Source organism: Schistocerca serialis, chromosome 1 (assembly GCF_023864345.2).
Source record: "Schistocerca serialis cubense isolate TAMUIC-IGC-003099 chromosome 1, iqSchSeri2.2, whole genome shotgun sequence".
In the NCBI taxonomy this organism is placed as follows: Eukaryota; Metazoa; Arthropoda; class Insecta; order Orthoptera; family Acrididae; genus Schistocerca; species Schistocerca serialis.
Window position 1 is genome coordinate 699,912,774 of NC_064638.1, and position 24,487 is coordinate 699,937,260.

The window sequence follows — 24,487 nt, forward strand, 5'->3', positions numbered from 1 at the left end:
CGTGTTCAAGCTGCATGGGCAGCTGTACCTGTACACGCCATCCAAGCTCTGTTTGACTCAATGCCCAGGCGCATCAAGGCCGTTATTATGGCCGGAGGTGGTTGTTGTGGGTACTGAGTTCTCAGGATCTATGCACCCAAACTGCGTGAAAACGTAATCAAATATCAGTTCTAGTATAATATATTTGTCCAATGGATACCCGTTTGTCATCTGCATTTCTTCTTGGTGTAGCAATTTTAATGGCCAGTAGTGTATATTAGACCCACAGAGCTCCCGGATACTTACTTGTATGTTACGTGCGCCTCGCCTTTGGGAAGGTCGGGCTGAACTGATGTGCTGACTGGTTTGTGTTGCAGCAGCAGCGGCGAGCACAGGCCGGCCGGCGAGCGCCGGCGCGCCGCGATGGGCAAGTGGAGAGGGCGGTACGGGCGCGGCGCCGCGGGCGCCGGCGGCGGCGACGGCCTGGGGGGCGGCGTGGGCGGCCTCGACGTGCTGACGCCGCTGGACGCGTCCGCCGCGCTCAAGGGCGCCATCGGCCGCACCGCGGACCTCTGGCAGGACGAGCCCGCCGCGGGCAAGGGCGGCGCCAATGGCAGCGCGCCCGACCTGCCGCCCCCGCCACACAACGGCGCCGCCAACGGGCACGCCCTCAAGCCCGCCGCCGAGCCTCTGGTGAGTCCTTCCGGCTCCTACAATACCCAGACAGTAAGTTCCACTAGGACGTAGAAGGTAAGAAGAGAATGGTGCCTGGAAACACTGAAAAGTTCCTTTCGTCTGTCCATGGAGCTTCGGTAGCATCGCGCGAAGTGCCACTTGTGGATGCGGCCAGCATTCCCACTATTAAGCATGTGCAAATAACGCGATGTTCTGCTGCATGCATTTCCTCCCGAAGTTTATCTGTGGATCACGGTCAAACCTCTACACTTCCACGCTATTAAAACTAGTGTAAAATGAGTGTCGCCAGCTTCATTTTTGACCCACGAAACATAATCTAACTTTTCACTACTCTGAAGTCAATAATAAATTCCCTGTACCTACCTAACTACCCTCAAGAAAATTTCTAGATCCTACCTCTTGACTGGACTACTCTGAAGTGCCAAAGCAAGGTGATACCTCCTAATATGGTGTCGGGTTTTCTTTTGCCCAGCATAGTGCAGCAACTCGACAAGGTCTCTGAAAGATATTTTGAGTCATGCTTCTAACAACCCTACCACAACAAAGGTAAAAAATTAATTATGATTGTAGTGTTGCTCACGCTGCTAAATATTGCATTTTCGGGCAAAAACAAAGTTATATGATGTGGCAGGTGTCATTAGAGCACAGTTAATAAAGTCATTTCTTGAAATAATGGATAAACTAGGCACTCATCTTTTCGTATTTCCCACTCTGGTCTCGTTGTGAACTCATGCCTCAATCGTCGAAAATCTAGGTAGTGATGATTCCAAGCTCGGATGCAAAGAGGCCTAGGTGTTATTCTGCGATATTCAAAAGTTTTATAGATGTGTTTCATAAACCATTCTTGAAGATTAAACTTTTCCAAGTTAGGACAACAGTGATGTAAAAAAAAGTAATCAGCACTCCGAATTTAAGTTACACTTCTTTTTTATTACTTTTGTTGCAATATCACGTAACTCATTCCAGAACATCACTTCACAATATAAAACATACTGTTAAAGTTCACATTTCATGAACTGACTACAATTTCCGTCTTTTTAACATGACGACCAAAGCTTGACTCTCTAATAACCGCTTACGCGCCCAAAAATCAGAGTTACAAGTACGTCAATGATCACAGTGACAAAAGAAAGAATACACATAAGAATAATATCATTAAAATACATACATATCGATGTATCGAAGTACCTTTACATTAATGAAATCAAATCTGAATGTTATCACAGAAATATGTTAACTATTTTACAGAAACACAGTAGAATATTGCTGGTATCGAGAGGTTGAGGTGAGGTGCCGTAATGGTTACGTAATTCAAGTACCATTACATGCTGTCCCTATAGCCGTTGATCATTGCGAACGTGTTCCTGGTGCAGGAATTTGTGCACGAACTGACCTCTCGATTATATCCCATAAATGTTCAATGGTATTCGTGTCGGGCGATGTGGATGGCTAGATCATTCTTTCGAACTTTCTGGAATGGTCTTCAAATCAATTGCGAATAATTGTGGCACTGTGTGACACGGTGCACTGTCATCCATAAAACTTTCATCGTTGTTTGGGAACATATGATCACCAAGTAGTCGAACAGAACCATCTCCAGTCAGTGATCGGTTCAGTTGGGTCAAAAAGCCCAGTCCATCTCATGTAAACACAGCCCACACCACTATGGAGCCACCACCAGCTTGCAAGGTGCCTTGTTGACAACTTGCCTCCATGTCTTCATGTGGCATGCGTCACATTCGAACGCTGCCATCAGCTCTTACCAACTGAAATCGGGACTCATCTGACCAGGACAACATTTTCCAGTCATCTACGGTCCCATCGATATAGTCGCGAGCCTAGGAGAGGCGCTACAGATGATGCCGTGCTGTTAGCAAAGGCACTCGCGTCGGTCTCTGCTGCCGTAGTCCATTAATACCAAATTTCGCCACACTGTCCGACCGAACACGTTCGTCGTATGTACAGCTCATACTGATTTCTGTGGTTACTTCACGCATTGTTGCTTGTCTGTTAGCAGTGACAACTCCACGCAAACACCGCTGCTCTCGGTCGTTATGTGAAAGCCGTTGGCCCCTGCCTTGTCCGTGGTGAGAGGCAGTGCTCTTGACAATGTGGATCTCGGAATACTGAATTCCCTAACGACTTACGAAATGGTATGTCCCATGCGTCTAGCTTCAGCTGCCATTCCGCATTCTAAGGCTGTTAAATCAGGTCCGAATTCTTTTCACAAAGTCACCTGAGTACAAATGACAGCTCCCCCAATGCAATGCCCTTTTATACCTTCTGTATGCGATATTACTTCCATCTGTATAAGTGCATATCGCTATTCCATGATTTTTGTCGCCTCAGTGCATGTACCCGAACGACTCCTTAGCAACTTCCGCCGATAATCTCCATAAAAGCAAAAACAGGGTAACAGTTCAAAGTCACCTCCCCTCACAGAAACAAATGGGATGGCTTCAATTAAACCTTGCCAAGTCCATCACCTTTAAGCTACACTATTTCGAGTTAGCTGCTGACTCAGAGACCCGCTGTGACACATCTGCCTCCCGAACTCTTTCTTGTCCACCAAATCGCACCACTCGCCCAAAGAACAGGAATTGGCTCTATCAGAATCCGACGTCTGCGCTCGGGACGCCGTTTCAGTCTTGCAGGCTTCCTGAATTAGAAAAATAACTTGTATCACCAATGATCACTCGCTACTGACTTCAGAAATACACCTCTATAACCTGCAAGGTCTGCTGACCAACTTTATGCATCAGTTTCGCGAGCCCTAAGAAGTTGCAGTATCACGAATAGAATTCAGGCATTTCCATTAGCCATTTACTGCTCCCTACAAACAAGTGTTTAGGAAAGATGTGCTTTCTGTCAGGACGTTTCGAAGTTTATTTTAAACATGTGGTGGAGAACACCAGTTATCGTAAGAAAGTTACCCTGCCTTGAAATCAGGACAGCAGGCCCAAACCCCACAACCCATAAGCTGGAGATAAAACATCTTTATTATTGTACGTTTCAATGAGTGAAGGACACAAGAGAGCACACATGGAAAGTGGGGATGTTGTGCATGTATTATTGTTCCACCTCAACACTCAAGAGGACACTGAGTTCGATTACGATCATGTAGTAGCCACATTACCCTTCGTACAACCAACGGCACGTCTTCCAGTAGGAATGCAGGGTCTCCCGCAGAAAGTGCAGATGCGACGCATATCTGCACTTCCTGCGGGAGTAGCACCGGTTCCTATCAGATCATCGAAGTTTAGAGCTGTCGAGCTTGGCTAGCACTTAGAAGGGTGACCGTCATGGTCTGCCGAGAGCTTTTGGCAAGTAGGGTGTACTCAACCCTTGTGAGACAGGTTGAGGAGCTACTTGACTGAGAAGTAGCGGCTCCGGTCACGAACACTAACAACGGCCGGGAGAGTTGTGTGCTGACCACACGCACCTCCATTTCCGTATCCAGCGACGCTTATCGGCTGAGGGTGACACGGCGGTCGATTGGTACCGTTGGGGCTTCCGAGATCTGTTCAAACAGAGTTTAGTTTCTTAGTTTAGTTTTATCTTTCAATTACAGTTTTACGGGAAATGATAACTACTGTAAATGATACTACTAACAGTCACCATTGGCAGGTTTGTGTTATAATGTTTATTGTTACTATCTATCTGTGTATTTTATTTTAAAAAATCTCATTTGGATTATTTAGTTATGTACATTCTACAGTAGGCCCATTAATACTAGTATATAGAATAATAATCGATTGTACTGGAACTAGTGCCAACGTTACTGCAAAACACTTCCTCCCTCATCATTACCATATCACATTTTCTTCCGGTGTTACAGGTTTGTCCATGGCAAATATTTTCATGCACAACATAAAAAGCTGCTAAAAGCTTTATTATGCTGGAAATAGTTCAGGTCATCATTTAGCAGATTTTAAACTTTGGACGTGAATACCCCATGTCCATTACTGTAAAATATGTTACATAACGTGTGAAATATAGCATAAAGAAGATTTTATGTACGAGAAGGATACGCTCTAGTCAGAATAGATCTGCTTGTCACAAATTTTTAACCAGATTTTCATGGCGTTTATAAAGACAGGTTTGCTGCGGTACTCCACCTTTCCCTGTCTCGTTGTGTTTACTCTCTTCGTCTGTACTACTCTAAACGTTGTCTACTACAGTTTCTCACTTCTAGTACACCTTCTGTTGCAAGTTTATTACTTATCGATACCTTAGCAAATCCCATTAACATATATCTTACTTTGTTGAAGGTATCGCATAAACTTGTTTGGACAGAGTAGGATATCAGAAGACTGGCTCCCGAGTCATCTGCTGCTGGCTCACTTACGCGACGATGACAAAATCGCTGCGAGGTAGTGGCACTCGATTGTTCGAATCTTGGGTTTGGCAAAAATTTTAATTTCCAAGAACATGAGCGCCAAGGGGAGTAAACGTGATGTACACTTGCTGTCCACTACAGTATGCACTAATTATTGGGGCCAAAATTAATATTCGTCTCCTGCGTCTTGTAAAACAGAAATAGAAGCGCGTCGAAGTAGATACTTCTGGCGGCTGTGATACTCTCTGGGAAAAGCAGGCTACGTGCTGGCACTGAGCCCTGCCGCCTGCCTGCCTGTCAGTTTGTCAGTTCCTTACTCACGCGTAGCAACACGCAACCCACACTCTCGTTGCACTCAACCACGCTGCTCACTTGCACATATAATGCAGCGCATGCATTTCAAACACAAAAACCGAACAAATGTCTCCCATTGTAAAGTGGTGCATCAGTTCACGAGCACACGAAGGTGTTAATAAATTCTCCACACAGATGCCAAAACAATTCTTAAAAAATTACTCTATTTACAAGGTATTGTGAAATGAAGGACAAATCGATGAAGTCATCGTCGCATCGAGAAGCTAGTTCCACTTATTGTAGCGCCGACTCTGTTGCTGCACGCGCTTCGTCGTTCGACATGCACCACGGTGCCGTTGAGGTCGTTCGGCGCACGCCGCGGCTACTCTTTCTGCATAAAAGGGAAAAGCGAGCCTGGCAGCGGGCGCGCCTCCTGCTGGCGGCGTGACAGAACAGTAGCCGTGGGCACTTTCTGCACGCTGAGATCATGAGCCGTACAGCACACTCAGCCAGTGTGTGCAGCGGCGGCACGGAACGCCGTCCGCCTCACGAATCAGGAACGCGCCTCAAACGCGAATGCTTCGCTTAGCGCTCCCTGCTTGACAAACAGCTCGAGCATTACATTGCTGTTCGCAACAGTACACACAAGAACACACAAAAATCTGAAGACCTGAATGCCAGAAACGGACAATTTCCATTTTCGTGAAACTAGGTTTCTGCATTGATTCGTGTACACGGGTACTGTCTATCGTCCCATGCATGAACTGGCCGTTAAAATTGCTACACCACGAAGATGACGTGCTACAGATGCGAAATTTAACCGACAGGAAGAAGATGCTGTGATATGCAAATGATTAGCTTTTCAGAGCATTCACACAAGGTTGGCGCCGGTGGCGACACCTACAGCGTGCTGACATGAGGAAAGTTTCCAGCCGATTTCTCATACACAAACAGCAGTTGACCGGCGTTGCCTGGTGAAACGTTGTTGCGATGCCTCGTGTAAGGAGGAGAAATGCGTACCATCACGTTTCCGACTTTGATAAAGGTCGGATTGTAGCCTATCGCGATTGCCGTTTATCGTGTCGCGACATTGCTGCTCGCGTTGGTCGAATCCAATGACTGTTAGCAGAAAATCGGTGGGTTCAGGAGGGTAATACAGAACGCCGTACTGGACCCCAACGGCCTCGTATCACTACAGGTATCTTATCCGCATGGCTGTAACGGATCGTACAGCCACGTCTCGATCCCTGAGTCAACAGATGGAGACGTTCGCAAGGCAACAACCATCTGCACGAACAGTTCGACGACGTTTGCAGCAGTATGGACTATCAGCTCGGAGACCGTGGCTGCGGTTACCCTTGACGCTGCATCACAGGAGCGCCTGCGATGGTGTACTCAACGACGAACCCGGGTACACGAATGGCAAAACGTCATTTTCTCGGATGAATCCAGGTTCTGTTTACAGCATCGTGATGGTCGCATCCGTATGGCGTCATCGCGGTGAACACATATTGAAAGCGTGTATTCGTCATCGCCATTCTGGCGTATAACACGGCGTGATGGTATGGGGTGCCATTGGTTACACGTCTCGGTCACCTCTTGTTCGCATTGACGGAACTTTGAACAGTGGACGTTACATTTCAGATGTATTACGATCCGTGGCTCTACCCTTAATCGATCCCTACGAAACCCTACATTTCAGCAGGATACCAGCACATTCTCCAGATCTCTCACCAATTGAAAACATCTGTTCAATGGTGGCCGAGCAATACGCCAGTCACTACTCTTGATGAACTATGGTATCGTATTGAAGCTGCACGGGCAGATGTACCTGTACACGCCATCCAACCTCTGTTTGACTCAATGCCCAGGCGTATCAAGGCCGTTATTACGGCCAGAGGTGGTTGTTCTGGGTAGCGATTTCTGAGGATCTATGCACCCTGACTGCGTGAAAATGTAATCACATGTCAGTTCTAGTATAATATATTTGTCCAATTAATAACCGTTTATCATCTACATTTCTTCTTGGTGTAGCAATTTTAATGGCCAGTAGTCTAAATGCTGCTGCAATTTCTTGCGACAGGAGTAACGACCACCAGAGAGCGTATGGTGATTCTTTGCTTTCAGAGTGCTTTGCAATGACAATTTGTGGAAACTGCAATCGCGATAAATATTTTTAATTACCATGTGCTGAATGACTTCATTCGATAATTCTGTAAGATCTTTGTGTCGTAACTTCGCTTTTAGTTATTATCTGATCTTGCGCTCAAGTCTTCCACTGAAATCTGTAACTTGCCGATCAGTTTGGTTGTAGAAATAGAAACTGTTGACAAGCACAGAAGATGATATACCTCCGGTTTTTACCGAGACCGGCACGGATCCAGCGTATGGTAGAGTTTATGTTAGAATTTTAAATATTCGTGAAGGTATCTACACATTATATTTGAAGTATAAATTGTAGATTTCTATCCTTTTTTTCATTGATCAACCATTTTTGTTTATTATACGACACGTAAAATATCAAATTTCTAAACATAATACCATATACACTTATATAACACCATTACGTGTTTAGCCGGCCGCGGTGGTCTAGCGGTTCTAGGCGCGCAGTCCGGACCGCGCGACTGCTACGGTCACAGGTTCGAATCCTGCCTCGGGCATGGATGTGAGTGATGTCCTTAGGTTAGTTAGGTTTAAGAAGTTCTCACTTCTAGGGGACTGATGACCACAGATGTTAAGTCCCATAGTGCTCAGAGCCATTTGAACCATTACGTGTTTATAAAACATTCAGCAGGAAACCTGGGAACAGGTCAATTAATCTGATAGCTTCAATAAATTAAATGTATACGGGAAATGTGAACACACTATAGAGTTCTGACATAACGCTTGATTCTTCAGTCTGGAACCGTGCGACCACTACGGTATCAGGTTCGAATCCTGCCTCGGGCATGGATGTATGTGATGTCCTTAGGTTAGTTAGGTTTAATTAGTTCTAAGTTCTAGGGGACTGATGACCGCAGATGTTAAGTCCCATAGTGCTCAGAGTCATTTGAACCATAACGCTTGATTATGGAAGCAAGGCTCAAGAAAAACAAAGACATTTTGTTGACCTCAAAACCGTGAATTGGTGCAAGATGTTTGATATCCGCGTAAAAAAATGCAACTTCAACGCTTTTACTGAAGGATGGGTAAATAGAAAAAAAAGTGGGAACAATAAGACTAGAGGCAGATATGCAACCTCTCTCATCCTCTGTTTAGCGTATATATCGAAGAATCAATGTCCGCAGCTCGTGGTCGTGCGTTAGCGTTCTCGCTTCCCACGCCCGGGTTCCCGGGTTCGATTCCCGGCGGGGTCAGGGATTTTCTCTGCCTCGTGATGACTGGGTGTTGTGTGATGTCCTTAGGTTAGTTAGGTTTAAGTAGTTCTAAGTTCTAGGGAACTGATGACCATAGATGTTAAGTCCCATAGTGCTCAGAGCCATTTGAACCATTTGAAGAATCAATAATGAAAAGAAACACTCCCACCCTACCCTTTCATTTCACTTACATAATAAATAAATAGACACGAACATAATTAAAACTACATACTACACATATGACAAACCACAGAAGAAGAGAATATTTTTCGATAAAGTGAAAGTTTAAACTAGTTAATAAGTTGGCAACACTACACACACTCACATACCCACATACACACACACACACACACACACACACACACACTCACACACACACTCACACACACACACACACACACACACACACACACACACACACACACACACACACACAATACAAAGTGATACGTCTAGTCAGTAGTCTCTAAACAAACACTCGTGATGATTTATTGTGTGGTATTTCACTTCATAAGATGTGTAAAGTTGCAAATCAGCGTGAGATTAGGCAAAAACCATCGGTGTGAAACGACGGATTACCTTAAAATGGGCGAAGAGACGACACACTTCCTGATCTAGGACAAAATCAGAAACAGAAAACAGCACGAAAAAAATCACACCTCAGCGTATTTTTTAACGAACTGTTTTTAGATCTGGAAAACAAATTAAAATTGTAAACACAGCAGTCCATGACTATGTTTTATATCAGTAAAACGAAGGTGTGTAGTGATATAAATACGGATTTTGTAGTAGCTGCGCAGGCGGATCTAAATACCTTTCATAATTGTAAAGCAGCAACTTCTGACACATTGGCCACACAAAGGAAGAATGAAAGAAACAGAAGTTTCAGGAGAAAAGAAATTTGGGAGAATGTACAACTGGATAACACCATTGAATAGAAGTGAATCATAGGTAGCTGGAAAACTAAAAAAATAAGAGACTCTAAGTTTTATACATCTGGTTTTACGGACGAATGCTGAAAATTAAGTGAACTGGTAAAATTAGGGGTTCTCTACAGAATCGGCTAAGAAAGAAAAGTGAATAGAACACAAACTAGGAGAAGAGATGGAATGATAGTACGTGTGCTAAGACATCGGAAAAAACACCGAAGCGCCAAAGAAACTGGTATACGCATACGTATTCAAATACAGAGATATGTAAGCAGGCAGAGTACGGCTTTACGGTCGGCAACGTCCATATAAGTCAACAAGTGTCTAGCGCAGTTGTTAGATCAGTTACTGCTGCTACAATTGCAGGTTATCAAGATTTAAGTGAGTTTGAACGTGCTGTTGTAGTCAACGCACGAGCGATGGAGCACATCTCCGAGGTAGCGATGAAATGGGGGTTTTTCCCGTATGGCCATTTCACAAATGGACCGTGAATATTAGGAATCCGGTAAAACATCAAATCTCCGACATCGCTGCTGCCGGATAAGGATCCTACAAGAACGGGACCAACGACGCTTGAAGAGAATCGTTCAACGTGACACCAGTGCAACCCTTCCGCAAATTGCTGCAGATTTCAATGGTGGGCCGTCAACAAGTGTTAGTGTCCAAACCATTCAACGAAACATCATCGATATCGGCTTTCGGATCCGAAGGCTCGCTCGAGTACTCTTGATTACTGCAAGACACAAAGGTTTACTCCTCGTCTGGGCCCGTCAACACCGACACTGGACTGTTGATGACTGGAAACATGTTGCCTGGTCGGACGAGTCTCGTTTCAAATTGTATCGAGCGGATGGACGTGTACGGGTATGGAGACAACCTCATGAATTCATGGACCCTGCATGCCAGCAGGGGACTGTTCAAGCTGGTGGAGGCTCTTTAACGGTGTAGGGCGTGTGCAGTTAGAGGTATATGGGACACCTGGTACGTCTAGCTATGACTGACAGGTGACACGTACCTGAGCTTCCTCTCTCATCACCTGCATCCATTCATGTCCATTGTGCATTCCGACACGTCCAGAATTGCTACGGGAACGCTTCTCTGAGTTTAAACACTTCCGCTGGCTACGAAACTCCGCAGACACGAACATTATTGAGCATATCTGGAATGTCTTGCAACGTGCTGTTCAGAAGAGATTTACACCCCATCCCCCTCCACCCCCGTACTCTTAACGGATTTATGTACAGCCCTGCTGGATTCATGGTGTCAGTTCCCTCCAGCACTACTTCGGACATAAGTCGAGTCCATGCCACGTCGTGCTGCGGCACTTTTGCATGCTCGCGGAGCCCTATTAGATAATAGGCAGGTATTCCAGTTTCTTTGGTTCTTCAATGTAATTTCCGTGGTACTGCAGATGAGAAACTGTAGTGAAGAAACTGATTCAGACGATTCCTGTATCAATTGCCGCTAATAGACTATGGCTTACTAACATGGACCTCACCTCGGCCAATGCAAACAATCTCCATACGAGGATACCTCCTACTATCTTCCTGCATACGACCGGAGTGGCATGGCTGTTTACTGGTTGTTGTTGTTATCCAGTCTTGAATTCTGATGTGATTTTCTGCTCTGTGGTTCGCCTGTCCACTGTTAATATCTGCTATAATCACCAGTCAATCCCTGTCAACGTTGCTGCTCGTGGGAGTTGAGTCTGACGTGACAGTTTGCCCCTGATCTACGTACTCATGGTGCACCATAGGCACCTGAAAATCCCAGTTGCTGCTCTACTTCAGGAAGGGAATGTGTGATACGATGGATAGCTTACCTTCGGCCGCGATTAGATGCAGTCTCTCCCTTACATAATAGCTACCTCTGTGTCGACTGCTCGTGGTGGTTGCTCCGGTAAGTGACGTATTTATCAAAAAACACAAACAGAGCGATATTTAGAACCTATAGATCGCTAGGCTGAACCTGTGGTGCGGGCCGTAACTGAGGAAATTTTTAATAAACCCACAAAAACAGCGTTCTGGAGCAGTTTTCCAATTAAAAACGTAAAAGTAGCATTTCAGCTTTCTTATTTAACCGAACTAACATGTTTGTTGGGCAAATGTAAGAAAATAAAAGGAATCTAACGCCAAACAAATTTTACTAGATACATTCGATTCAAATGTCCGAAGGAACTTTGTATCGTAATTCGGAATAACACTGGCACTGCAATAATGTATTTATCCGCCGACACCGAGCAAGCGACTTACAAGTACGGGAATGTTCAGAATGGATGTACGAATACAGGTTGTAGACACGTGGCTGACGACGTATGGAAGTTTTGGTCTGGCCCTAACTCGTGTTCGGACGGCCAAAAGGGAAGGTGACCGCTCCTGACATTCGGGAAATCCGGGTTCGAGTCCCTGTTCTGCAAAATTTTCAGTATTGTTATTCCATTATGCAGACATTTCATGTATATCGTAGTGGATTGTGGAAATGCATCCGTATATGTTACGAACTGTAGGTAAAATAGCTTCTCTGTAGTCCGTTGTCCAGCAGTGAGGTGTCATTTTGGTGTGGTGTTGTCGATGTGCGGCTTGCACATCCTCCTTTCGGTTTGCAACCAGCTGTAATTAGGAAAGTAACGCCTAACATCGATCACATGTGTTCTTAAGGTGCGTCTTAAGATGGGTTTGGAATTCTCAAAATAGACGATGTAATAAAGAAAAGTATTAAAACCACGCTCACAGCCAAAGGCTATTTTATTTGTAATTACAATTGCCAGTGTTGTTTCCCGGGGGTAGAAGGTGATGGGTCCACCACAATCCCCCCCTGTTAGAGCAGCGGCGACGAATGGCTGTGCTCCATCTGCAGTCATGCCAACAGCCAGGTCACGGGCTTGTGCACAGACCTTACTTTACGTTTAATCCAAATACAATGCTTTCTCAAACAGTCAGGCTTGAAACGAAAGTTTCAAATAATCATAATGACTAATATTTCTGCGCATGCACTTTATACAACGAAGCTACTTATATCATCTACATTTCACGAAGTCATTTGTTTCCAATTATTACCGAGTGAGGTGCCGCAGTGGTTAGCATACTGGACTCGCATTCAAGAGGATGATTGTTCAAACCCGCGTCCGGCCATCCTGGTTTAGATTTTCCGTGATTTCCCCAAATCGCTTCAGGAAAATGTCGGGATGGTTCCTCTGAAAGGGCACGGCCGATTTTCTTCGCTAATCCGATGGGACTGATTACCTCGCTGTTTCGTCGCCTCCCCCAAACCAACCAACCAACCACCCAATTATTGTTTCCTGTTATACCTTAGGAAGTACACGACCATTGCTGCAATTTTTCGTACATCTGAACCATTTCATGTGGCTATGCGCCAAAAGCTGAAGCTTGTCACAACGTCTGATACACGTGAAGAGTTTATTGCTGCAGTGGGACGGAGCACAGTAGCCTTCTGTGACTCTAGATCCTTAAAGCCCACCGGAAGTGTTGTTTCTAGCATCACCACAAGCAATCTTTTCTTCTTTGATCGAAGCCGGAGGTGGAGGACGCGTGGGACTGGGGAGCGTGGGTGTGCGACAGACAACGGTACAAGTGTTGTGGGTAGCAGTGTGATGGCCTTCATGCCGTTATACTGCGAGCTCTGCGGATCTGCACACGTAGCGCAGCCTTTGTTTCCGTCGAACGTTAATGCGGGCGACATCATATAGTAGACAGGCAGATACATTCTTTCGTTAGAGATTCACTTTATATCGCCTAGTCACCAAGCTTTAGGCACCATAGTTTGTGATGAATCGTTCTTGGCCTTTTTAAAGCAACCATCCCTTTATTTTCCTGAAGGAGCTCGGTGACACTCCGTAACAGCAAATTTTTTGTACCCGTACAAGGATTTGAATGCGGTTCCTTTCGAATATATGTCCAGCGCATAAACCGAGACGTCATCTCAACCCATGTAGGTTTCTCCTGCTGCTCCGTGGACAGGCATCGACCATCTCGTAGATTGTTTCAGTGCTTATTATTCCCACATATATTTTGAGGAAATGATGTAAAACATACTACGTGACATTGTTGTGTTAGAAACGGATTAGACATGAGAAGGGCTGGTTAGTAAATGAGATACAATTTCATTAATCATGGTCTATAAAGGATGAAAGATAGCATTTTTTTATCCAGCACTTTCACCAGAAGCTAATGTTTGGCCGTAGTAACATGGCGGTCGTCGGTTTCAAGTTTGTGAAGTCATGACAACTCCCCTTATTATATCTCCAAGGTCTTCTTCATGTCTTGCTATCGTATTACTGGTGTTGGTTGGCGTAATATATTACATAATCAGCGACTATGACAATTTTATAATACAATGACATTATAAAAACTTATTTTAAGAATTACAAACATTTTTCTGGGATCTACACTCACATGTAACCTTAATGCCAAGTACTTACTATTTTAAGAGTATTGAAATTCGTAAAGATGTGTGAATTTTTGAACTCTGTCATTTCATTTAGGACGTCGTTTTCAAGTTAGGGCCGTGGATGAACGTTTCCATTTCTTTCAAGATGGCCATTTCCCAGCTTTTCTCCAAAGTATCTGTTTACACTTATGTTAAATGTTTTTCTTTTTTTAATGCCACTGTAGCCTGATGATGAGGTATCACCTCGAAACATGTCGCCAAATAAATAATTTAGTAGTCAACAAATCTTGGGACTGGTAGCGGTATTTCTGAACCTTTTCATATTTTTGAAACAGTCACTGTCGATTAATGGTCAATATGGCTTCAAATTATGGCCCTTATTGCTTCACGTACTGCATTGGACTAAAGATTTTGTGTGTTAAAATTAATTTCATATTCCTCCGCAGTAGTTATCAATATATATTTATGTGTTATCACAGTTTTAGAACTTTACAGCAAATTTTTTGTAAAAGTATGTTGAACGTTTCCTTTCTGTTGTGGACCTTATCTTACACATCATTTAAAGAGATATGCTATTCAATTCATAGAGTGGAAACACTGTCTACATCGTTCTGCATTTCCTTATAATATCAGACACCAATAATCTCATGAATATAATGTGAGACACCAATAATCCCCTGTAGAATAGAATATCACAAGCGAACATTCTGAGAGCGCTACCTGACCTTATCCGTTAAAATTGTTGATACATATTGAGAACAACTGCGATTCTATTACGCCCAATGTTACATTCGCCGCTCATTCCGGAACCGCGCGACTGCTACGGTCGCAGGTTCGAATCCTGCCTCGGGCATGGATGTGTGTGATGTCCTTAGGTTAGTTAGGTTTAAGTAGTTCTAAGTTCTAGGGGACTGATAACCACAGATGTTAAGTCCCATAGTGCTCAGAGCCATTTTTGTTACATTCGCCGTCCAGTAAACGTACTGTTCAGAGCTTTCTTCGACTGTCTACGTCTAACGCTAATTACGTGTGACAGATATTACCGCTACTGATAAAGTTCTTTTATTTTATTATTTGCTCGGGAATTGCTCAAACCGTGATGTGCAAATTTTTGATGTCAGTCATTTCATTACAGTTACCCAGAAATTGCATACTGCTATTCGTCACCGTACGTACCATGGATTTCAGCTGAGTCATACTCCGTCGATCCGTGCCCAGGACGACGAAAACACCTTATGTAAGCTGACCATATCTACTACGTTTTTGATTTCATGCCGATTTCGCAAGAAGCTAGTTGAGTAATACACGCGAAGCCGCGCAGTTTTGTACTATCCCACTTCCGACAAAATACGACCACAGATGCTTGATTAGTATCTTGGCAGACTCTGAAATACGGCCCCGGACTCGGAATTTCGATCTATACATGGTATGGTTCACGCAAGGTCATTTTTCTCTTCTCAGTTTCTGAGTAGAGACAGATCAGAGAGCTTCTTTTATTTCCGTATACCTGCGTCACAGGATAGGTGCTCTTGCTTGTCTTATTTCAGCTGTCCACGAAGTTCTTTGCTTGCTTTTGACATCTTCTCTCGTGCACCATATGGTACAGAGGGTTTATCTTTAGATATTAAATATTCTTTTCGAGTTTCTTACGGGCGCCATCAGAAAGTAATACAGATGGGAACCCTCAAGAGGGGTATACATATTAAAAGACATCCACATCCTCCGCGGGAACTGTGCCCTTGGCAGGTCTCTTTATCTTCCACGTAGCTTTGGGACCACAGATCACTGAGCCAGCAGTTACTAAGCGAAGAAAATAATTCCAATAGTAAAGAGTTTGTTATGCATGCAGGTTAGCAATAATGATTAACCTTTATAGGGTCACATTCAACCGGACATATCGATTCCGCGCGAGAGGGATTTTCCCAGGTTTTTCACGCCAACAAATTCGCCCCTTGGTCGCAGTAGTAACGACACACGACATAAATACAGGCAATTGATCCCCCATGAGTGAAGTGCGTCGCCCGTCAGTTCGCGGGATGTTTCTCCTGTTCTGCTAAGGCTGCCAGACATATCAATTGGTATCCGTCTGCATACCACTTATTCAGCGTCTGACTTGTGTCCGGCCTTTAAATCTAGCAAATCTGACGCTCATTGTCAGCTGTCACTGAGTTTTTGGGCGATCAAACAACGAATCGCTGACCGAATCCGTCATAAGCCGGCCGTTTCTACCAGCGTGCTGAAAAGTAATGCCTCCGAATTTTTTATTCTGTTCCAATATCAATTGAGGTATTACATATCATGCATATCACTCGTTGACTTTCTCGTTTCGTTGACGCAAGTTGCAACACTCCTGCCATTAGAGGACTCCGAATCGTGGCGTGTAACATGGCACTGTGTAGCCTAACATAACTATGCCGGTGCGAGAGAAACAGCGAGCTGCAATCGAGTTTCTAACCGCAGAACAGTTTGTCCACACGTGGAGCATCCGCTCCTTGAGCATAGCAATGCCAGACCACATAGGAGCGCTGCGACATCTACAATAATCCGACGCCTTGAGTTCACTGTCATCGATCATCCTACATACAGTCCCGACTTGGCCCCATCCGGTTTTCATCTGTTTCTAAAGCATAAAGAACACCTTCGAGGACTTCATTTTGATAGTGATGAAGTGGTGCAAGCAGAGGTGAGGTTTTGGCTCCGTCAACAATGTGAAACAATCAACAGTGACGCTATCAACAAATTGGTATGTCGTTGGAGAAATGTGTTCGTCACTAGGGTGACTATGTTGAGAAATTAATATATAGACGTGAAAAATAAACATGTAGAAGTTAGTAAAATTTGATTTGTTTAAAAAGCTTTAAGTTTTTTTCACAGAGAAAATTCGGAGGTATTAGTTTTCGGCACGTCCTCGTATTCTGCTCAAACTTGTAACCAACTAACATCTTTCGTTGGCAGTTTTAATCTAAAGGGAAAGGGCGCACATTTTTCTTGCCAAAGAAACGACCTTTGTGTAACGCTTTGTCGAGATTCGTCACAACGGAAGGTTGGAGGTGTGTCCCGTCGCCTGCTGCGACTCACGGGAGGGGGGGGGGGGGGGGGGGGGGGTCATGGTATGGTTGCCCTCGGTGGGTGGTGCGGCCTGGCTCGTGCCCTTCCCACCTTTTGACTCTTCTTACTCTTTCACATCTGTCGTTGGTTTCCTGTCTCGTCGCTGTTCTCTTAGAATGTGACATTGCAAGACAATTCCACTGTCATCATTGTCAACGTGGCGCAAATCAGAGTTGTCCAAGCTAGGGGCAGTGTGACTCAGTCACACCATGCTTCCGCACAGAGAGACTATGCACCACAAAGAGCCGATCGGTTGGAATGTGGTACGATTATTCATGAGCCGTCAGTTTGTTTCTCCTGCCCCAAGAATGCCCTGTAAGTGTGCACGTTGGGAATGGCTGCGGCTTACAACTGCAAGTGGAGGGTCGAGTCCCAACTGCTATGCACCTCTACGTCCTCAGAATCTCGAACATATGCAGCTAAATGATTTAGATGGAAGAATGCCCTTCCATTCCTGCCTTTGCGGGTTTCTCAGAAACATTCAGCGTGAGGGCAGTTGTGGAAGGCTGTTACAGTTCACCGTAGCACAGTAGCGAGGCTTTGCCGACGGCTAATGCAAAGATAATAGATCGCCCACTTTTTTTACTGTAGTTGGCCGTAGGTCGTTAATATCCTCTACAGCAACAGCGGAACGGCAGAAACGGACATTGGATAACAAGAGATCGTGATGGCCCTGGTGACACAAACAGCAAAAACAGAAAAAAACTGTGGTAATAATCAAAAGAAGACAGCAGATTCTAGCGGCGGATGGCTGACTGCTGGATTAAATGAGCCAGCCACTCTGTAACACACTGATGTCTACCTTGGTGTCTCCTGAGGTGACAATTTTTTTTCTAGCGCGCTTTCATAGAGACTGGTGAATCAAAACATTATGACCACCTCCTTGCTAGAGTGGTGGTCCATCTCTGGAACACAGTACAGCAGCAATTCTGCTTGGTATGGATTCAATAAGTCCTAGGTAGATTTCCGGAGGTATGTGGCATCAGAAGTCTACACGCTTTCACGTATTCCCGTAAATTACGGGCCGATATTTTGTGGAGGCGGAGATGGTACTCGATATCGTTCCAGATCTGTTCTTTTGGGTTCGGATCAGGCAAAGTTGGTGGGTGATACATAAACGAGAGTTCACTATTATGCTCCTCAAACCACAGTAGCACGATTCTGGCTTTATGGCATAGATAGATATCCTGCTGGAACATGCCATCCCCGTCGGGGAGTACATTAAGCATGAAGGCATGCAGCAGGTCCTCAATAATTTTCACGTAGTCTACAGCTATTATGGTTCTTTCGATTAATATCACAGGTCCAGTGGAGCCGAGATGATACGATCCCATGGGACAAAATTGCCCCTGCCACCGGTAGCGTCTGTGGCACGGTGCATATTTCGAGCAGTCATGCTCCTGGATAACGGCGTATCTAGACACGATCATCGATCAGCTGTAAGAACAAACATGATCAGGTGACAGGTTTCCATTGATCCACTGCCCAGTGTCCATGATTCCGCGCCCAATGCATTCGCAACTGACGATATGCATGCTCCCGTCTGTAGCACGATAACAGCTGACCAGCTTGCCGTTTCCGAAGTGTTAGATTTCAGGCACTGGACCATAACAATCTGCGCTTTGTAAAAGCGGTTTGTCTTTGGATTTCAACAATTGCGGCCCGCATCGTCACTATTCGTCTCTGCTCCGCTTTTATACCTTCCTTACCATATCGAGTGCATGCAAGGCCATCAGGCGACATTCAATCTTCAGTATTTGAAATATAAACTTTTTCAATATTTCCTCATCTAACTAAATTCAAATTTCACGCAAGGCCTGTGTTTGTTAGTACCGCCATTTACTTTAGTCTTCATCCTGTTGAGCAGCATATCCTGTTAATTCCGCGATGTTGTGCTCAGTAGCACCTTCCTTACGGGCATGCTCGCCTTCCTGTAGAATGCACATTGTCTTTGTGTGGAGTGTTCCTCCTGGACGGGCTCTGCTCTCGTGCGCAGATGAGCGACGACGACGAGACGGCGCTGGCGGCGGGCGCGGGCGCGGGCGACGGAGCGGCCGAGACGGCGGGCGACGACCTGCGCTGCGGCATCGGGCCGTGCGCGCCGCGCTGGATGCAGATCTTCGCCTCCAAGCAGGCCTTCCTCGTCACCTTCTGCATCACGTGGGTGCTGCAGGGCATGTACTACACCTACTTCGTGAGCGTCATCACCACCATCGAGAAACTCTTCCAGATACAGTCCAAGACGACGGGCATCATCATGAGCGCGACCGAGATCGGACAGATCGGCTCGTCGCTGCTGCTCACCTACTACGGCGGCCAGGGCCACCGCCCCAAGTGGATCGCCTGGGGGATGGTGCTCTTTGCCGTCTCCTCCTTCACCTGCTCGCTGCCACACTTCCTCTTCGGCGACAAGCTCATAGAGGCCAACGACAGGTGGGCGCGCGTTTGGTTTTTAGCTGTAGTATATTTGCATCTATTATAAGATGCAATCCACCTGACGGTTTGTCGTTTGTGGTGGTGGTGGGTACGTCTGAAGAACTACTTCAGATAAGACTTCGTTTTCATCGGTCTTCCGACTGATTTGATGAAGTCCTCTACGATTTCTCCTTCCGTGTCAACCTCTTTCCCTCACCGTAGCACTTTCATCCAGCGTCACCGAGCGTAGAGGGACAGTGCTTAGCGGACTGGATTTAGATTCGGGAGGGGGGAGGGTTCAAACCCCATCCGGCGATATAGATTTAGGGCAATTACCCTAAATGGCTTAAGGCAATGTCGGGATGGTTCCTTTGAAAGGGCATGGCCGATTTCCTTCGCTGTCTTCATGTTAAGTAACTATCGACCTCCCTGTCGATGAGACGCTGAACTCTAATCTTCCTTTTGCATCTAACGTCCTCAATTATTTGTTTGTGTTACTATCTCTGTTTCCCCCAACAGTTTCATCTTCTATAGTTCGCGCAAGTACATCTACATTTACATCTACATCCATACCCCGCAAGCCACCTGACGGCGCGTGGTGGAGAGTACCTTGAGTACCTCTATCGGTTCTCCCTTCTATTCCAGTCTCGTATTATTCGTGGAAAGAAAGATTGTCGGAATGCCTCTGTGTGGGCTCTAATCTCTCTGATTTTATCCTCATGGTCCCTTCGCGAGATATACGTAGGAGGGAGCAATATACAGCTTGACTCCCAGGTGAAGGTATGTTCTCGAAACTTCAACAAAAGCCCGTGCCGAGCTACTGAGCGTCTCTCTTGCAAAGTCTTCCACTGGACATTATCTATCATCTCCGTAACGCTTTCGCGATTACTAAATGATCCTGAAACGAAGGGCGCTGTTCACCGTTGGATCTTCTCTATCTCTTCTATCAACCCTATCTGGTATGGATGCCACACCGGTGGGCACTATTCAAGCAATGTTACCATGGAAGTTATTCCTCGATGTCGTAACACACAGCCGCACGGGGTAGCCGCTTGGTCTCAGGCATCTTGCCACGGTTTCCACCGCTACCCCCATCGGAGGTTCGAGTCCTCCCTCGGGCATGAGTGTGTGTATTGTCTTTAGCGTAAGTTAGTTTAAGTAGTGTGTAAGTCTAGGAACGGATGACCTCAGCAGTTTGGCCCCTTAGGAACTTGCCACAAATTTCCAAAATTTCATAACACACGTCCTTTAACCATGCCAGTCCCACATCTTCCTCTCCACACCGATTCTGTGCAGAACCTACTCATTTCTCATCTTTCCAGTCCACCTAATATTTAACATCCCTCTATAGCACCACATCTCAAACGCTTCGATTTCGTCTTTTCCGATCTCTACATAGTCCATGGTTCACTTCCGTACAATGCTGTGCTCCAAACGTAGGTTCTCAAATATTTCTTCCTCAAATTAAAGCCGATGTTTGATGTCAATTTCTTTTGGCGAGGGATGTACTCTCTGCATGCACTGGCACGTTTTTAATGTCTTCCTTGCTTTGTCCGTCATGTGTTATTTTGCTTACATAGTAGCAGAATTTCTTCACTTTATCTAGTTTGTGATCCCCAATTTGAATGGCAAGTTTGTTGCTAATCTCATTCCACCTACTCCACTTTACTTTTATCTTTCTTCTGTTTATTCTCAATCCATAGTGTTTCCTCGTTAGACTGTTCTTTCAGTTTAACAGGTCCTGCAATTGTTCCTCACTTTCTCTGAAGATAACAATGTCATAGGCGAATATTATCATTGGTATCCTTTCACTTCACATTTTAATCCCGTTCTTCAACCTTTCTTTTATTTCCGTGATTGTTTGTTCGATGTACACTATGGAACACGAAGGAAGAGAGACTACATTCCTGTTTTATATTCTTTCTAATCCGAAACTTCGTTCTTGACCTTCCATCCTTGTTTTTCCTTCTTGATTTTTGTACATTTTATATATTATATTTATTTCACTATAGCTCATACATATTTTCCTGAGAATTTCGAACGTCTTCCATGCCTTTACGTTGTTGACAAATTCTATGAGCGTTTGAGCTCTAGTTTCTCTGATTTTCTCGCAGTGCTCATTTGTAACTGCAAGAAGGGTAGAACCTTCCTCCGCATAATATTGTAGAGCCCAAACGTATTTCATCCGGTCCAGTTGCGTTTCGAATGTTCAGCGGTTTTCGTTGATTTTCTACTCTGCGATCGGCTACTTCAAAAATGGTTCAAATGGCTCTGAGCACTATGGGACTTAACTTCTGAGGTCATCAGTCCCCTAGAACTACTTAAACCTAACTAGCCTAAGAACATCACACATATCCATGCCCGAGGCAGGATTCGAACCTGCGACCGTAGTGGCCGCGCGGCTCCAGACTGTAGCGCCTAGAACCGCTCGACCACCCCGGACGGCTCGTCTACTTCAATACATGCTATTCCGGCGTTGGTGCGATGATTGGAGGCAACCATATTATGATCTTCCACGGTTAAACAGTTTCGGAAGGTCCGAATTCAGTATTTCGACCATCTCTTTGCCGTTATCCGTATCTGTGACACTATGGTCAATAAGTGGTTCAGAAGATGATTTCAGTCCGTTTACTGTCTTTACGTACGACTAATACTTCCTACGATATCTAGTCAGATCATTTGAGAAGATATTACTTTTGAATTCTCTGAACGCTTTTCTAAGTGTATTCGTTACACTCATTTCTTCTTCTTCCAGCTTTTGTCTATTGACTTAGCTTTGACTTCGCTTAAATCTGTGACTAAGCTCTATTTGCTTTCGTAGCTACTTCCAGACGCGGCTATTGAGCCACAGCGGTTTTCCCCATCCCTTACAACTTCGCCCTTTACTTACTGGTCCAAGGCTGATTTAGCGAAACACTGTCTGTCCAGCAGTGTTTCTTATTAGATTAGAGAAGTACGTGAGATCTGGAACCCACATGATTTTTGAGCAAAACTTCAGCCCACTGCATTCTACAGTTGTCAGTTCAACTAAAGGCCTACGTATTGCAACTACGAACAACTTAAACTGGAAGGATCGCATAGAAAATGTTGCGAGAAAATGAACCAAAGACTGCATTTTACTGGCAGAACACTTAGAAGATGCAACAGGTGTACTAAAGACACTACCTACACGACGTATGTCCGACCTTTTCTGGAATACTGCTGTGTGGTATGGGATCCGTACCAAATAGGATAGACGGAGGACATCAAAAAAATTCAAAGAAGGGCAAATCGTTTTGTATTATCGCGAAATAGGGGAGAGAGAGTCACAAATATGATACGCGAGTTGGGATGGCAATCGTTAAAACAAAGGCATTTTTCGTTGAGACGAGATCTTACCACGAAATCTGAATCACCAACTTTCTCCTCTGAATGCAAAAACATTTGCTGACGCCTACCCTACACGTGGTGAAATGGTCATCGTAATAAAATATCAGAAAGCGGAGCTCGGACAGAAAGATTTAAGTTTTTGTTTTTCCTATGCACTGTTCGAGAAGGGAAAGATAAAGAAATAGTCTGAAACTGGTTCGATAAACCCTCTGCCAGGCACTTAAGCGTGAATTTCAGACTGGCATGTAGGTGTAAATTCATTTCCGTGGGCTTTTGTATTAGTTTTCTTTCATACAGCAGAAGAACAGGTACACGCGGGTTATGACTAAAACATACTGACGAACGTTGCAGGTTTGTAGAGTCTTGAGAAACGAACTGAGGATAGGACTCCATGTCCACAAACATAATTCGACGGCACTACAGGGAATGGAAGTTAAAGAGGGAAACGCCTGTCGCTGGCCACCCCTTGGGCAACAATGTGAGTTTGTAATGCCGTTGGAACGCAGGGCGAACACATAGCAATGGACCTGACAGTACTCAGGCCGTCAGACAGCAGCTAACTATATCCACACCTGTCTTGACAACGCTTTAAAGAACGCTACGAGCAGTGAGGGCGGAGGCGTCAGTGTTGCAACTCTACGTTTGCTGCCGATGGGATGGCCTAACGGCAGACGTTCCCTCCCGTAACTTCAGCGCTCTGTGGAGTCGTAGAATTATGTTTACGGACACTGATTCCTATCCTCAGTTCGTTCCTCAAGACTCGCTCTACAACACTTCGACGACTGTCCGTATATTTTTGTTAAATTCTGTATAAAGCATAAAGATGCAGAGTTACAATGGAGAGACTTCGGCAAGAAGTTTACACCTGGGTAGCTGCAGCGACTTGAGTGAGAAGATGTGGCATCTACAGAGTCTTTAGAGTACTTTCACAGAGATCATTCTTGGATGTGAATGTAGGACACGTACGAATAATAAGATGAGAAAGAACAGAGATGAGATTTCTAAAGATGGTAGCGGCCTAGAGATTATTGGATAAGAAGAGAAATGAAGGTGTTGGGATACGATTAAACACAGTTGACTTAAATAAGAAATAGTGAAGTAATGTGAATAAATCGAAAGAGCTTACAACAAGATTGCAAGAAACCAGAATACCAAAGTCGATGCTGAACTATAAGCCAAAACGACCAAGAACAAATATTTGTCCACGAAACAGAAGATGTTCAGAGTAAAATACCTAAGAGCAGAATACATCAGTGGCTTAATGCTTGTTGTTGTTGTTGTTGGTGGTGGTGGTGGTGGTGGTGGTGGTGGTGGTGGTGTCGGCGGCATTGTTTGATTAAATGTTCCACAGCCTGTTCATGTTCTTCATAGCCACAGGCGAATGAGCTGTCGAGTCCTCTTTTATTCTTGAGGGCTTCCTGCACGCACAGCCCTCAGTCTATTCCACACCAAATTCAACAGCCCCTGTTCATCTGGGTGGCGTCATTTTTGCTACGTGTTTAAATTATGTTTCGTATCCTAAAATACTGAACTAGATTTCTGGACTTATACCTTTTCCTAGAAAGGTCGTTTAGAAATTCATGAGTTGGGAGACC

At 44.9% G+C, this 24,487-nt stretch overlaps 1 protein-coding gene across 1 annotated transcript in view; it reads left to right on the forward strand.

Moving 5' to 3' along the window:
- The first annotated feature begins 486 nt into the window (after positions 1–486).
- LOC126480863 (solute carrier organic anion transporter family member 74D) overlaps positions 487–24,487 on the forward strand; it is an 86,449-nt gene continuing 62,448 nt past the window's right edge. Inside the window, exons 1-2 of the mRNA XM_050104241.1 lie at positions 487–672; positions 19,105–19,541. Coding sequence (XP_049960198.1) covers positions 19,105–19,541 — 437 coding nt within the window. The 5' untranslated portion in view covers positions 487–672. The remainder of the gene's footprint in view (positions 673–19,104; positions 19,542–24,487) is intronic.